The sequence below is a fragment of the Aquarana catesbeiana genome, linkage group LG05 (genome assembly GCF_042186555.1).
Source record: "Aquarana catesbeiana isolate 2022-GZ linkage group LG05, ASM4218655v1, whole genome shotgun sequence".
Taxonomy (NCBI): Eukaryota; Metazoa; Chordata; class Amphibia; order Anura; family Ranidae; genus Aquarana; species Aquarana catesbeiana.
Window position 1 is genome coordinate 566,751,979 of NC_133328.1, and position 17,451 is coordinate 566,769,429.

Sequence of the window (17,451 nt, forward strand, 5' to 3'; positions counted from 1 at the left end):
CTCCTGAGTACGGGGATACCACATGTGTGGGACTTTTTGGGAGCCTAGCCGCGTACGGGACCCCGAAGACCAAGCGCCGCCTTCAGGCTTTCTAAGGGCGTAAATTTTTGATTTCACTCTTCACTGCCTATCACAGTTTCGGAGGCCATGGAATGCCCAGGTGGCACAAACCCCCCCCAAATGACCCCATTTTGGAAAGTAGACATCCCAAGCTATTTGCTAAGAGGTATAGTGAGTATTTTGCAGACCTCACTTTTTGTCACAAAGTTTTGAAAATTGAAAAAAGAAAAAAAAAAATTTTTTTCTTGTCTTTCTTTATTTTCAAAAACAAATGAGAGCTGCAAAATACTCACCATGCCTCTCAGCAAATAGCTTGGGGTGTCTACTTTCCAAAATGGGGTCATTTGGGGGGGGGGGGGGTTGTGCCACCTGGGCATTCCATGGCCTCCGAAACTGTGATAGGCAGTGAAGAGTGAAATCAAAAATTTACGCCCTTAGAAATCCTGAAGGCGGTGATTGGTTTTCGGGGCCCCGTACGCGGCTAGGCTCCCAAAAAGTCCCACACATGTGGTATCTCCATACTCAGGAGAAGCAGCTAAATGTATTTTGGGGTGCAATTCCACATATGCCCATGGCCTGTGTGAGCAATATATCATTTAGTGACAACTTTGTGCAAAAAAAAAAAAATTTGTCACTTTCCCGCAACTTGTGTCAAAATATAAAACATTCCATGGACTCAACATGCCTCAAAGCAAATAGCTTGGGGTGTCTACTTTCCAAAATGGGGTCATTTGGGGGGGGTTTATGCCATCTGGGCATTTTATGGCATTCAAAACTGTGATAGGTAGTGAGGAGTAAAATCAAAAATGTACGCCCTTAGAAATCCTAAAGGCAGTGATTGGTTTTCGGGGGCCCCGTACGCGGCTAGGCTCCCAAAAAGTCCCACACATGTGGTATCTCCATACTCAGGAGAAGCAGCTAAATGTATTTTGGGGTGCAATTCCACATATGCCCATGGCCTGTGTGAGCAATATATCATTTAGTGACAACTTTTTGTAATTTTTTTTTTTTTTTGTCATTATTCAATCACTTGGGACAAAAAAAATTAATATTCAATGGGCTCAACATGCCTCTCAGCAATTTCCTTGGGGTGTCTACTTTCCAAAATGGGGTCATTTGGGGGGGTTTTGTACTGCCCTGCCATTTTAGCACCTCAAGAAACGACATAGGCAGTCATAAATTAAAGGCTGTGTAAATTCCAGAAAATGTACCCTAGTTTGTAGGCGCTATAACTTTTGCGCAAACCAATAAATATACACTTATTGACATTTTTTTTACCAAAGACATGTGGCCGAATACATTTTGGCCTAAATGTATGACTAAAATTGAGTTTATTGGATTTTTTTTAGAACAAAAAGTAGAAAATATCAATTTTTTTCAAAATTTTCGGTCTTTTTCCGTGTATAGCGCAAAAAATAAAAACGGCAGAGGTGATCAAATACCATCAAAAGAAAGCTCCATTTGTGGGAAGAAAAGGACGCAAATTTCATTTGGGTACAGCATTGCATGACCGCGCAATTAGCAGTTAAAGCGACGCAGTGCCAAATTGTAAAAAGTGCTCTGGTCAGGAAGGGGGTAAATCCTTCCGGGGCTGAAGTGGTTAATATTATGGACGACAGACTCCGTTGTTATAGGCAGGTAGCTTGCTACAAGAAAATTTTAGTTTTAAGAAAATTTGTTTGATTTGCCAATAGTTAGTGGGCTCAAGTCGATGTTCGTTTTCGACCACAGTGACAAGAAAATTCGAAGGAGCAGAATAGAAAACTTTTCTCAGTCAGATGAACTTTCGAACTGTGTATGTGTTTTTTTTGTTCATCTTAAAATTGAATGTGAAAAGAAAGTGAAATTTCATTCGCCCATTCATCAAATGTCCAAAAAGCGATACATCTATGGCCAGCATAAGACGTTTAGAAGCAGCAGCATGCTCTTTTTATCACCTGTTATGATGGGGTTAAAAAAAAAAAAATAGCCTTTTATAGTATTAAAACAGCAGATAATCAATACTATAAGGGGTTAATTTATACTGTGAAACAGTGAAACTAATAATATTTATATAAATAACTTATATAATACATATAATCATAAATATTTCCCATTTTACCTGGGGGTCAGACATGAAGCTACATGAAGGATGGAGGGGGGAATATAAATAATTTATATTAAAGTAGTACTAAAGGCTGAGACCTTTTGCATGGATATAATCATTTTAAATCTAATGTACAATACTGGTAAACTTTTACTTTAAATGTAATTGTAATGCCTTATATTACCTTCAGTCTATCAGCCTCCAGTTTCTCTGGGTTCAGATTCTGATCTTCTCTTCCTTGCACAGAGCCCTTACTTAAAGTGATTGTAAATGTTGGATTTTTTTAACCACTTCCAGACCGCCCACCACAAATTTACTGCGGCAGGGCGGCGTGGCTGCACGAAACAACGTACCTGTTGTTGTTTCTTCGGGGTCTGGGGCACGTGTGTGCGCTGCCGGTGACCCGCTCCCGCTGTAATTGGACACAGCAGGAGCTAATCAGCAGGTCCAGCGGACGCGATGTCTGCAGGGTGCCACCGTTCTTCGACAGGAGAGGCAGAACGGAGGTCTGCCTATGTAAACAAGGCAGTCCGCCGTTCTGTCAGAGAGGAAGATGGAGATCTTGTGTTTCTGCTAAGCAGGAACACAGATCTCTCTTCCTCCAGTTAAGCCACCCCCCACAAAATTAGAAAGCACTCCCTAGGAGTACACTTAACCCTTTGATTGCCCCTGATGTTAACCCCTTCCCTGCCAGTGTCATTAGTACAGAAAGCGTGCATTTTTTTTAGCACTGATCACTGTATTAGTGTCACTGGTTCCCAAAAAGTGTCACTTAGTGTCCGATTTGTCCGCCGCAATGTTGCAGTCCCGCTACAAATTACTGATCGCCACCATTACTAGTAAAAATAAAAATGCCATAAAAATATCCCATAGTTTGTAGGCGCGGTTATTTTTGCACAAACCAATCAATATACAGTTATTGGGTTTTTTTTCGCCAAAAATTTGTAGCAGAAAACATATTGGCCTAAATTGATGAAGAAATTTGATTTTTTACATTTTTTTATTGGATGTGTTTTATAGCAGAAAGTAAACAAATGTATGACTAAAATTGAGTTTATTGGATTTTTTTTAGAACAAGAATGGGACCCAAAAGATGGCGGTTATCACGGTAGTGACACTGACTACTACAGACTCCTGCCTGTCAGATGGGAGCAGTCTGGTGGCTGCGCTGCGCCCGAGTGCTTCCACACACCACTGGCAACTTGTCCCCCACGCCTCCTCCATGTATCCCAGGCTCCTCTTGCTCATCTGCAAGCCCAGGACCGGCATGGCGGGTGCCACCGGGTAGGGAGCTGAGTGGATTCACGTCCGCTCTCCTCCCCTTGTTGCTGACCCGGAAGCGGCATGTTTTGAAGTCACTTCCCGCTCCCCCTATCAGTGTCCCCGGGGGTGGCTAAGCATGAAAACTTTAATTGCAATACACATGTTACATATCGCTGCGCATGCCTGAGTGAGAGCAATTTTTCAGGACCAGACCTCTTCCGTAATGCTAAACTGATGACCTACAGGAGGGTTTTACAGTGTTGATATATAGGGTACTTAAGTTTGTTGGCATTTCACGGCGCACCAAAATTTAAAGTTTGACATACCTCGGCTTTAATATTTTCCCCCAAAATTGGGTAATTTATTGCTTTTGTATGCCCTAAAATTAACTTTAGTGTATTTTTTACTGAAATTTTGCATTTCCTAGACCTTTGTGGTAATATCATGTGAAATTAGAAATTGGAACTACCACTATTTTATTCTCTGGTGTCTGCTTTTAGAAAATATATGATGTTTTGGGGGTTTTATTTACTCTTCAGGCCTAAAAGTATTTTGTTAACCACTTCAATCCCGGGCACTTTCACCCCCTTTGTACCCATGCCAATTTTCATCTTTCAGAGCTGTCGCACGTTGAATGACGATTGCACGGTCATGCAACACTGTATGCATATGACATTTTGAAATTTTTTTAAAAATAGATAAAGCTTTCTTTTAGTGGTATTTAATCACCACTTTTTTTTTACTTTTTAGCTAAACAAACAAATAAAAGACCGAAACGTTTGAAAATGTTTTTTTTTTAATTTCTTTTTTAAAATTTAGCAAATAAGTAATTTTTCTTCTGCGCTGATGAGGTTGCACTGATGGGCACTGATAAGATGGCACTGATGAGACAGCACTAATGTGGCAGCACTAATGGGCACTGATGAGGCGACACTGATAGGAGGCACTGATGGGCACTGATTGACACTGTTGGGCACTGATTGACACTGTTGGGGCTGCACTTATCATCAGGACACTGATGATCAGTGCCCTGATGATAAGTGTAAATGTCCCAGTTACCGACTCTTCTCACGATGGGACAGCACGTGAGGAAAGAAATGCCGTGCCGGCAAGATTGTTTACGATGTGATTGGCCTTTTACCCCAATCTGTGATCAGCTGTGTCGAAGAACACAGCATTCACAGAGCGCAGCGGGTGTGCGCCCCAGCGGGCGCACGAGGGGCAGTTTTTTTTCATGTTTGTCCAGGGGAAAAACTAACACTAAAAACTAGTAGTTTTTCATAATAAATGAATGTTAAAGTTGTCACACAGGGAATACTTGAGAGCTACACTCAAATCAGGAAATCAATGCACATGTAACTAAACACTTTCTGTTCATTAGGTCTATCCTGTGAATGCCTTCCTGGATACAAACTTGGTTCCAAGAATGATCCTGTTATCACCTGTCACAAATGCCTCGACAGAATGGTAAGGACTTGTTTATTTTTGCAAGCAAATTCTGACCTGACCCATTCTATTAGGTATATGTTGGCAGATTTTAGACTGTTAGTGATTTCATCCCCTTGCACATTGACTCCTGTGTGGAGACTTTGGCAGTAAGAAAATAATAGGTATTGTAAAATGTAAAATGAAAAAACATTTATTCTCAGCACAGGGAATCCAATGCTTATAGTTTTTGTTGTGAGGCTTACGCCATAGAGTAAGTTCTAGTTCACACGGGCAAAGGGCTGCAGTAAAAAAGGCATTTGGTCATGATAGTGATGTCCACTTCTGTTGTTTACCTTACTACCGATTACAGCAGTTCAGGATCAATTCACACTATTGCGTTGACCTGTTTTTTAACGCACTGCTAAAATTCATGTCAACACATCTACACATAGAAAACAATTCTTTTTTGTGTGTCTTGCTCACACCATAACACTGCATTGACCTGCATTGCGTTAAAGTGCAACATGCATCCATTTTAACGCAACGCCGGTGATGGGAAAAAAAATGCTTTTTCATAGGTTTGTCCATCACAAACAGGAAGTCCCCCTACTCAAACAGGAACAGGATGTGATGTCACAGGTCACCTACAAAATGCATAGCGTTTTAATGCACGTCAGCGCACACAAATATGCACATGTTTAGGTGCCAATATCACCTGTAACCTAGGTCTAAAGCACAATATGAAAAGCTATCCACCACAGATCGATTTTAAGGTCTGTGTGAAAGAAGCCTTAGGCTGGTTTCACACTATGTGAGGCGTGGGGCACAGCAGGGGGTCCGGGGCATCCCCGTTCACCATTTCGGGTCCGAATTTTTGCCTGAATTCGGACCTGAAACAGAGCCGAAGACGCACAAGACCCTTCTGCTGTGCGTTCCACGGCTGCCCCAGAGATGTGTGAACTGGCTCCATTGAGAGCCGGTCACACTCTTCTGTCATGCAAATTGGATGCGTGAAAAACCCCATCCAATTCGCATAAGTGTGAATTGGACTTGTTCACACGTGTGGCTGGGTGGTAGTAAAACCTAGGCAGTTGAGATGTGGTTTTACTGCCCGCCTGAACATTAACATAGAGTCACTGCAAAACTTAGACAGCATGTCACTTTCGGAGGGCAGTGCTGCAGGGGAATGCAACTGATGCAGTTCTATGGGGCCACCATGCAACAACCCCGCACCCGTGCACTGCATTTTGTGGTATTTAAAGGGTCAAACACCTCTGAAAAGCGATCCGAGCATGGATAGCTTTTTAGAGAAGCAGCAGTCTCTGCTGCACAAGTGAATGGACCCCTACATGTGCAGCTCTAAAGCACCCTTCTGACAAAACCTAATCCTTAAAATGTACCTCCAACATTACACACTTAAAGCTGAATTCTGCTGTATATTTGACCTGGTATCAGTCTCTTGAAGTCCCTGTATAGCAGGCATAGGTGTGCGCAGTTTATTGCATTAGGGTGTGCACCCCAAATCTCAAACACACATGAATGCCACCTGCTGTCACAGAAAGGATGCGCTGGTGGTGGGAGACAGTTGATTGGGAGCATATTACGTTACGCCCTCAATACGGGTGTAACATTTTCCTACTGTTCAACCTAGCCTTTAATATAATGGGGGCATTTACACTGGCCACTGGCGCCCCCAACTACCCACCTGGTGCTGTCCCTAGATAATGCTAATGCACATGGGGTGATTAGGGTGTGCCCAGGCACACCTGGCACACCCTGTGCACATGCCTATGATAGCAGGACTTGAATGTGAGGTGAAGAAGCAGGGCAAGGAGCCAGTCTGCTAGTCAGTGTGCCTCAGATCCTAAATGGGAATATTGTTGACGCTAAAGGGAGTCAAGGATACTCCACCATGCTTCCCCAAAAAGTAAAAAATAAATAAAAAACAAATGCTTTAACAAAAAATAAGATAATGAAGAATGTTAAGTATTTCATATAACCCACATGTGTAATATATCTACATATTATTTTAGGGTGTAACCACTGATGGCTGGGATTGCATTAAATGCCCTGGTGCATTAACTGCAAGCGGCACGTGCCAGTGTTCTCCAGGAAATATACTGGGTGAGCATAATCTGTAATATTTCATAATGAACATAAACACTTGCTTCATTTGCCTGCAACAACAGCATAGCCAATACATATGTTGCAGCAGTGCTGTATCCAGGGGTTTCGCGCATATATTTTGGTACATTTTTTTTACCTTTTCAGCTGGATCACAGAACAACAAATGAAGGAGCAGACCTGGGAAGGTTTACATTATGTAATGAAAATACACTATTTTACCAAAAGTATTGGGATACCTGCCTTTACACGCACATGAACTATAATGGCATCCCAGTCTTTGTCTGTAGGGTTCAATATTGAGTTGGCCCACCCTTTTCAGCTATAACGCTTCAACTCTTCTGGGAAATCCTTCAGGAAAAAAAACATGGATTTTTTTCCTGAAGGATGTTGGCTCAAACTTGTCTTGCATACACACGGTCACACAAATGTTGGCCCACAATTCTGAACGTGAGAACGCGGTGACGTACAACACATACGACGAGCCGAGAAAATAACCAGTGCGGCTCCTTCTGTTTGATTCAGAGCATGTGTGAACTTTTGTGCGACAGACTTGTGTACACACAATCGGACAAAACTTGTTGTCGGAAAATTTGAGAACCTGCTCTCAAACATTTGTGTGCGAAATTCCAACAGCAAATGTTCCATGGAGCATACACACGATCGGACTTTCTGACAACAAGCTCACCTCGAACATTTCCCATTGGAAAATCCGACCATGTGTACGCGGCATAAGACTGGGATGCCATTAAAGTTCATGTGCATGTAAAGGCAGGCGTCCTAATACTTTTGGTAATATAGTGTATATCAGAAAACCTAGAATAATAAAAATTGAGTGAACCTTTTCATTTTAGGGGCCAATGCTCTTCCCCAATCCGTCCGATTTTCTCCTACTTTATCCACTTTCAGACGATCCCTGAAAACTCATCTCTTCAGAGAAGCCTATCTGGCCCCCACCTAACTACTGTACATTTATCTTCTCAATCAGCACATCACCCACAGTTATTACCTCTTGTATCTCTTGACCTTCCCTCTTAGATTGTAAGCTCTAAGGAGCAGGGCCCTCTGATTCCTACTGTATTAAATTGTATTGTATATGTAATGTCTACCCTCAAGTTGTAAAGCGCTACGTAAACTGTTGGCGCTATATAAATCCTGTATAATAATAATTTAAGTGCAGTGCAACATTTTGGGACAGCATTAGTAGCTATTTGCTTTAATTTGCATTTTGATTTTTAATCTTGTTCCATTTAGTTGAAAGGTATGTGAATGGCACACCACTTCATGAAGCTGAATGCATTGACTGTGATGGGTCCGAGTCATTGACAGCTCCTGACAAGCTAGGACTACGGTACCCAAACTCTGCAGATTTTCATTTTAATCTTTCAAAGCCAGTGCAAATATATTTATCATAGACTGTTCCTTATGTTTTAGGTGTGAACGATGTCCTCAAACAATTATCAGTTGGACCAACTCATGCAGCTGCTACCAGCCAAATACCATGGTAAGGACACAGAACATATCTCAAATTTACATGTTTATGCTTTTTCCTTAAGGCCTCATACACATGGGTGCACTACAGGGTACACCCGCATGAGGGCCATGCTAACTCGCTAGAGGATGCACAGGTGTTCCCTGCATCCCCATGTAGGCAGTCCCATTCATCTCAATTGGGACACAGCGGTTGCATGGATGCCACTGCTGCTCTCAACTTGACAGCTATGTGGAAGCAAAGTACAGAATACACACTGTCTACGTTCGGGCCATGCACTTGCAGGGCTTTCAAATTGGGAGCAACAGCTGTGTCTGTGCAACCGCTGCATCTCAATTAACATGAATGGGACTGCCTGCATGGGGATCCATGGAGCATCTGTACATCCCCTTGCGGGCAAATATGCCCCTCGCGCAGGTGTACACTGTAGTACGCCCATGTGAACAAGGCCTTAGTAGAAGGATTACTGAGGTTGCGCTTTATTTTCTTGTTCACATTTCCATTTTCTGTTTGCCTGATGATAAAAGTGTAGACTGATGTTAACCAAGCTCCATAACTAAAGCGGAAATGCATAGGTGTGCGCACAGGGTGTGCAGGTGTGCCTGGGCACACCCTAATCACCCTGTGTGGCGCATATTCCCTGTTTAAATCCCTGATATTTCACTAAAGCCCCCCGTAACGGGACTCCTAAAACATCTGTATAATAATTGAAAAAATAAAATTGTAGGAAAATAATAAAAGATAAAATAATATAAAATAAAAACTACTGACACCATCCACTGCCCTACTGACACCATCCACTGCCCTACTGACACCAATCTCAGCCCTACTGACACAGTCAATATATATATTTATACATATACGCACACACACATATGTAGTATCCTTCTCCCTAAATCCTCAGAGCTGACTTTTAGCATCAGTAATTAACAAGAAAACGTGTTTTTCTTATAATAGTGCAAAAATAATTATTAAAGCGCTTATTCCAAAAAAGTCAGTGAAAAAGTGTCCAATCTATTCAAAAAAGTCCTTCAATAAAGTGTCACAGTGCTGTGCATATAATAACACGTGCTATAATAGTTCATTACCAATCCTCAACACTTGAACAATGAAGTGTGCAAAACTTCTTTAAAAAGTACCATGGCGCTGTACAAACCATTTTTAACCTGCAGGATTGGTTATGAACTATTATAGCATTTTTTATTACATGCAAAGCACTGTGACACTTTATTGAGGGACTTTTGAGAATTGGTTGGCCACTTTTTCACTGACTTTTTTGAAATAAGCACTTTAATAATTTTTCTTTGCACTTTTATAGGAAAATACATGTTTGCTTGTTAATTACTGATGCTAAGGCCCTGATGCACACAGGGCTTTTTTACAGCTGCTTTTAGCAGCGTCAGACTTTTTTTTTTTTTGCAGCTTAAAAATGCCTCTCCATGTTATTCTATGGCCTCATGCACACACAGGCTTTTAGGAGCTGTAAGTGGCATAGGTGTTTTCAAGCTGCAAAAAAAACCCAGGACCACTACGTTCTGAGGTGCGGCGTTAGAGCTGTAAAAACGCCTGATGCTGGTAAAAGCTGCTAAACGAGGCTTATCGCTGGATACAGCCACGTTAAGCCTCGTCAGGCGTTTCTCATGCCTCTATTCAAAATCAATGGTTCCCTATGGGAGTCTATTGATTTGAATAGAAGTCGCATCATAATGATCCGACTTGCGGCGCTGCTTGTGTGCTGAGGATCTTGAAGGGGAACCCCTCGCCAAAACGAAAAAAAAAACTGGCGTGGGGTTCCCCCAAGATTTTAAGGGGAACCCCCACTTTAAAAAAAATGGCGTGGGGTCCCCCCAAGATCCATACTAGACCCATATCTGAGCATGCAGCCCAGCAGGTCAGGAAAGGGGGGCGAGCGAGCACCCCCCCTCCTGGACCATACCAGGCCACATGCCCTCAACATGAGAGGGTGGGTGCTTTGGGGCGGGGGGGCCTGCAACCCCATGTTGTACCCCTACCTATTCACCTAAAAAAAAAAAGTGTCAAGAATGAAAACAGTACACAGGTTTTTAAAGTAATTTATTAGGGCAGCTCCGGCGTCTGTTCCGATTTCTTCTACCTCCGGCGATAACTTCATCCTCCCATTCTTCTCCCTCCTCGGTTGATGTCTTTTCCCCCTCTCCAGTTCTTCTCCTCGCTCCACTGATGTCTTCTCCCTTCTCTGGTTCTTCTTCTTCTGCCGGGTCTCCTCCCTGCGCCGTCTGTTTTCATTCTTGACACTTTTTTTGGGTGAATGGGTAGGGGTACAATGTACCCCATACTCATTTACATAGGGTAGGGGGCCAAGATCTGGGGGCCCCCTTGTTAAAGGGGGTTTCCAGATTCCAATAAGCCCCCCGCCCACAGACACGGAAAACCACCAGCCAGGATTGTCAGAAAGGGGCCCTTGTCCCCATCAACATGGGGACAAGGTGCTTTGGGGTGGGCGCAGGCCCCCTGCCCCAAAGCACCCACCCTCTCATGTTGAGAGCATGTGGCCTGGTATGGTCCAGGAGGGGAGGTGCTCGCTTGCCCCCCCCTTTCCTGACCTGCTGGGCTGCATGCTCAGATAAGGGTCTGGTATGCATCTTTGGGGGGACCTCAGGCCATTTTTTATTTGACGTGGGGGTTCTACTTAAAATCTTGGGGGGGGGAACCCCACACCAGTTTTTTTTTTTCATTTTGGAGAGGGGTTCCCCTTCAAGATCCTCAGCACACAAGCAGCGCCACAAGTCGGATCATCATGATGCAACTTCTATTTAAATCAATGGACTCCCATAGGGAACCATTGATTTTGAATAGGGCATAGGAAACGCCTGACAAGGCTTAACGTGGCTGTATCCAGCGTTAAGCGGCGTTATGTGCATGAGGCCATAAAATAACACGGAGAGGCATTTTTAAGCTGCAAAATAAAAGTCTGACGCTGCTAAAAGTAGCTGTAAAAATGCCCCGTGTGCATGAGGCCTTAAGGTGCACACCCTAATGCAATTGGCTGTGCAAACCTATGCTGGAATGTACACCAAGCAGTGACTCACCCCCTTCCCCATTCCCCCCGTGTCTGTCTGTAGTTTCAATCAGATACAGGGTGCCTGAAAGGAAACATCTACTGTGCTCTTTCTTTGTGCTCTAGTTATGTTTGTTACCTGTTTTTAAATTTGTATTTGTAAAGCACACATATATCTGTATAAAGTATATATTTACCCTATAAATGCTGGTTCTCTCCTCTTTTCAGCATCATAGAAAATCACTGCAAGTGACAGCCTAACCTAAAGAGACAATGGGGTTGATTTACTAAAACTGGAGAGTGCAAAAACTGGTGCAGCTCTGCATAGAAGCCACTCAGCTTCTAACTTCATCTTAAACCTTGACACAACCTGGATGCTGATTGGTATCTTTGCAGAGCTGCACCAGATTTTGCACTCTCCAGTTTTAGTAAATCAACTCCACTGTCACCTTGGTAATTCAGGGCAAATTACAATGTCTACCTAAAGCCTACCCCAGTCTACTTCTATACCTGTTTTGTAATTTTAGTCAGTCATTCTAATGATACCCTCACCACTACTATGTAAGTTAAGCTGGCTATACACCCAGAGACAGAACAAAGGTTATCTTAAAGATTCCTGCATCCATGCTAAACAACGAAGATGAACGAATATCCTGCTATGGCTATTGTATTCTGACAGCCAGTGACGCCAGCTGTCAGAATACCCAAACAGTGCCTGTATCTGATTGGATGCAGCCATAGGTGTGCGCAGGGGGAGAGCCAGGTGTGCCTGAGAACACCCTAATCACTACGTGCGGTGCCGATTCCCCCTACTACCCAGGTTTGCCCCCATGTTGGTCGCCCTTCCCCGTAGTGCTGCTGGCTTCCCTCCTCTCCCTCTTCTGCTGTGGTGGATGTTTCAGGATGGAGAACAGGGGAAGGGGCTAGTAAATATGTAATTTACCAGCCCCTTCCTTTTCTAAATGAACACAGTGAACACACTCACTCACGGTGTTCAGAGCAGGGGAAGGGGCTAGTAAATATGTAATTTACCAGCCCCTTCCTTTTCTAAATGAACACAGTGAACACACTCGCTCACGGTGTTCATTCACAACTGAAGCATAGTAAACTTTGTTTACTATGCTTCAGTTTGTGAATGAACAGGAAGCCGCTCAGCACAGAGCTCTTCTCATTTATTCACTGCCCCATACAAACGAGGCTGCAGAGAAAGGCATGTGTGTCTGAGCTTTGGGGTGCACACCCTAATGCAATAGGCTGCACACACCTATGGATGCAGCAATAGTTTGGTTCATAGCCTGGACATAGGTGAGGATGCTGATTCACTAAGAAGGAGCAAGAAAGATGACAAAGGAATCTAGACTGCTGAACCAGGAAGCTGAATTGTTTGGTTAGGAACTACAAGTGTCACCTGTCTATCTGTACAGTAATGTGTATAAAGCACATGATTGGCTGTACAGAATTACAAATTATTTAGCTGGTGTAACGAGAAACATGCAGCATATGTATTTATGTATGTCAAAAAGGTGATTCATGGTTATAATGTTGGTAGTATTTAAAATACATTTAGACTAGAGTACTGTTTATTGAATTAAGTCATGTGTGATATAATGGGTAGGTTTTCATATCCTGATGATGACTGCATTTAAAGAAATCACTTGTAATTTTTTTCTGTGTTCCTAGGCTGGAGGTATTTGTTTTAATGCAGCAGGTGGCCATATCCTGTCCAGAGTTATTTCGACTATCCGCTATGCACAACTGGTAAGCCTGTTATACTCTGCAGAACAAATAATAAAACAACACAAAAGGATTTCTCATTGTTTCCTATGTATTTTTGTTCCAGGGAGTTTTGCTAAGATCAGAATGGCTTTCCATTCACTTGCAGGCAGCAGCTGCAGCTTGTTTGGTATGTTTATCTACTGCTTTTATATTAATTAGATAGATTTTATCGTATGTTTAAAAAAACATTTAAGGCTAATGTTAGAGAAAGAACAGAGGACAAATAAAAAAAGACTCACCTAAAATTCATAGTTTAGCAATGGGTAGATGTCATTAACATGGTGTTGCGGAGCAGTACATCACTTTACAGTCTGCTCACCATTTTAGCTCATAATAAACAGCTGTCAGTACAACAAGAGCACTATTTGGGCTCATGCACATTGGCACAAAATATGCTGCATCAGATCTGTAATACGTAAAAAAAATTTTTTTTCAGATCTGAATTAAACTGTATGTTATGCTATGACCTCATGCCCACAGCTCTGTAATCTGGAGCTGCATAAAACAAAAGAAAAATTTGCACTCCCTGTCCTGCATCTGGACCGAATTTAACGCTGTATGCATGGAAACTCCTGTGCTAACATTTACATGCGTTTGGCCTTGAATATCACGGATGCTATGTGGCAGAAGCTGCATGAGCTGCCTGCTTCCTAGAAACCAAGGATACTAGGCAGCAGGAGCCAACTGTGTCCTCGTAACCAAGGACGCTAGATATCAGGAGTCACCAGCATCCTCGTGACCCAGGATCCTAAGCCGCAGGGGCAGCCTGTGGCCTAATAACTAAGGACTCTATGAGGCAAGGACTGTCTGAGTAGTAGCATTTGAAGATAACAGGTAGCAAGAGACTGCGTGCATTGTAGCAGCCAGGGTCAATGGAGAACTACCTGTGTCCTCATTTGTGCTGTACGCGTGTAAACTTTAGCACAAATGTTACATGCATACAGTGTACAAACAAGATTTTGCATAGAATCTTTCTACCACCAAGATCCTATGTAAAATCGTATGACCGCTGAACAGGGGACCAAATCGCCCCAACAGCCAAAGTTCACTGTAAACCTAGGTTTGGATCGAAGTGCCAGCTCATCCCTACAGGTGATATTAAAAGGTACATATTACAACACTCACAACACTGATAGCTGGGTATATAACGAATGTAACAGCTATGTTATATTTAATTTCCATCTCTTCAGTTTGTTGCACGTGCCATATCTATCTAGTCTATGACTTCTACTTCTACGGAGAAATGAAAATAATACTCTCACTCACATGTTTGTTGTATTTCCTAGCCCTGTGATTTCTTTTTCTTCTACAGCTGTACTCCAACCATACAGCATGCCAGGCTCTGGGGAACATGTGTGTAATGAACATGAACTCTTTGAGTCTGCAGAGCGCTGACGCCTGTGGTCTGTTCCGGTACATATTCACTAACACAGCTGCACGTGGAGTTGTCCATTCCATCTCTTACTGGTAAACTATGTAATGCACAATATGTAACCCCTTTAAAATATGTTGAGGTTTTTAAAATGTCTTGAAAAAAGTTAAACGTTTCAGCTTTGTTCTGCGTGTCTTCATTGAAATACTATTTGTTCAGTCTTGCACAAAACCATTCTTGGAAGGAAACCTGTAATGAGATAATTCAGGCTGCCATTGCTGACTTCACCTTCTGAAAATGCTATATACCTGGTTGTAATGGAGGTCCTGTGGCTTCAGTGCTTTCTGAGTCCCTTACTTGGAACAAATATGTAAATCAGACGTTTTGACCCCACTCTGACTTTATCTCTCATTGTTCCAGATCCCTGGCTGAGAACACACCGAACCCAAAGACAGGCTTTCTAGAAAAAGATCAGTCTTGGCAATCTCTGTAATTCTCTCACTTCATGTTCCCTTTAAATTGGAACTAAAAACGTTTTATGTATTTTGGATACAATGAGCGAGGGTTATAAAAAATTTTTCCCTCACTTCCTGTCCCATGACAAAACAGGAAATCCCCCCAAACTGTGTGTGTGTGGGGTGGGGGGCGCCTGGTTGTGACCAGGTTTTCAAGAACTAGTGTTCCCATTGTAATATTTATCCTGTAATGCTGTTTTGGGGGATTTACTTTTACTTTCTTGCTGAATGATAATGGTAAACAATTAGAGAGGGTGAATCTCCATAACGGGGGCACAGACAGCAATAAAAAGCTGACAGGTGTTCTAATTCCCCTCCACTCTATCCAAAACAAACAAAAAAGTTTGGTCTTTAATTACATTTTAAGCCAAGCAGAAAGCATTGACATTTAAAAGATAATAAATGATCACAGCTGATAAGTAACCAAATATTTTTCAAAAGTCTTAACAAGTATAATGTATACGTATGGTTGTATTCATAGTCTATAATTAATTCTCAAGGTTTAAAATCGTATAAATACTTCTTCCAATGACGAAGTATTTATATTTCGTCATTGGATGTCAGTGTTTTGAAGAGTCCAAACTTGAAGCATGGCACAGTAAATTAAAACAATAACTTCTTCTGCCAGTGCAGAGTAACCAGATATGGAAAAACTGTATTGTGCACACACACCTTCTGTTCATACCTCTAAGACTATAGCTGGGGGTGCTATATTTCAACACTTCTCTGTGCCAGCGATTAAAAATAGCTGGCCTAGACACTGCAGATAAGTATTCAAAAACATCTGCCTCTGGAGTGGACTTTGTGTAACATTACCTGGATACAAGGGGATCTAACTTTCTAATCCAGAAATTGCTACATATCCATGTGCACTTTTGTGACAGATTCCTTTTAATATTATTCTATCAAGCTGGCCTTTTGCCTGCTTTATACAGACAGACATGCATCTGGCATAACCTTAGTGGCCTTACATCACTATTCAAAGGGGTTGATTTACTAAACCCGGAGAGTGCAAAATCTGATGCAGCTCTGCACAGAAACCAACCAGCTTCCAGGTATCTTTGTCAAAGCTTAATTAAACAACCTGAAGTTAGAAGCTGATTGGCTACCATGCACAACTGCACCAAATTTTGCACTCTCCACTTAGTGAATTAACCCCAAAGTGTCTGTTCAGGCATTGCCATGAAGTTAAACTGGTGTGCTTTTTGTCAATAGTTAGGTAGAAAACGTAGTAACATAAAAAGTAGATCAATATTTGGTTTCCAACTTGCAGTATAGAAATTACAGCTACAATCTGCTAAGGACGAGGCTCCAACATATTGAACCCATTTATCATGCATTTTTCAAAGTACTACAACTGTCCAATGAATGGTTTGTCTCACAGGAGGACCAATGTTCCATGGCTGTTTTATGATGACCAGCCAGGATTAGCTGTCCGAGTACTTACAGCTTCTCCATTCCCAGAAAACTTCAGCTTTAAGTGGGGTGAACAGGTGAGCCAAAATTACTGTATACTGGAGGTATTTAGATCTAACCTAAACCAGTATTCAATACTAGGATTTTTTAAATGTACCTTCTATTTACTATAAGGGCGTGTTACCTACTTTTTTTCTCTGTTTTATTCATTTAAGTGCCACATTATATTCCATAGCACCTTACAAATCATTTGTATCAGTTGGTGACACACATACGATTAGGATTATTACACACAGATAATTTAACTCCCTTCATAAAAAGCAGGAATGCAACTGAAACAAAGTGCAGACTATACCACTACCACTATACCAAAGAAAGAGAAAACTATGAAAATGTACTTTTCTGCCCACTGGCATGTGCTTGTAATTACATTGAAAGAAATAACATTCCAGTTCACTTCTAATCTATTCACATTGTTTTCAAGATGATGGGGGCATCTTTGGATGTTTTTGAATCTCAAAAACACATTGGATACTTTTTGGATTGTCCCCCTGACATTTAGCGAGCAGGCAGGTTCTTCATTGCAGAAGAGTCATGCAATGTTTCCATGCAAGAAACCTACCTGCCTGCTCACAGTCTTCCTTGGAATGTACATTCTATTCCAGCACAGCACCTGTGTGCCAGGTTGACTGCACTCCTGCACATTCGTAGGAGTGATGTATGTCATCCCGAACCAGCCAATGAAGATGGCCACTGCCCGGAACCTGGAAGATGCAAGGTATACAATGCTGGCGCCAGAGACAGATGCCGGACTGTTGAAAGGAGGTAAGTATAATGAAGTTTAGCTCAACTTGTCTCCGCTTTAATATCAAGTAAAAGCCC

The 17,451-nt window shown here is 42.2% G+C and overlaps 1 protein-coding gene across 2 annotated transcripts in view; it reads left to right on the forward strand.

The window, feature by feature from the left end:
* The window catches only part of TMEM67 (transmembrane protein 67), a 124,742-nt gene that overhangs the window by 55,353 nt on the left and 51,938 nt on the right, over nucleotides 1-17,451 (forward strand). For both annotated transcript variants that reach the window (XM_073631963.1, XM_073631962.1), the window contains 8 exons: nucleotides 4,791-4,876; nucleotides 6,871-6,961; nucleotides 8,216-8,312; nucleotides 8,396-8,465; nucleotides 13,171-13,248; nucleotides 13,331-13,393; nucleotides 14,579-14,733; nucleotides 16,538-16,646. In XM_073631963.1, coding sequence (XP_073488064.1) covers nucleotides 4,791-4,876; nucleotides 6,871-6,961; nucleotides 8,216-8,312; nucleotides 8,396-8,465; nucleotides 13,171-13,248; nucleotides 13,331-13,393; nucleotides 14,579-14,733; nucleotides 16,538-16,646 — 749 coding nt within the window. The remainder of the gene's footprint in view (nucleotides 1-4,790; nucleotides 4,877-6,870; nucleotides 6,962-8,215; nucleotides 8,313-8,395; nucleotides 8,466-13,170; nucleotides 13,249-13,330; nucleotides 13,394-14,578; nucleotides 14,734-16,537; nucleotides 16,647-17,451) is intronic.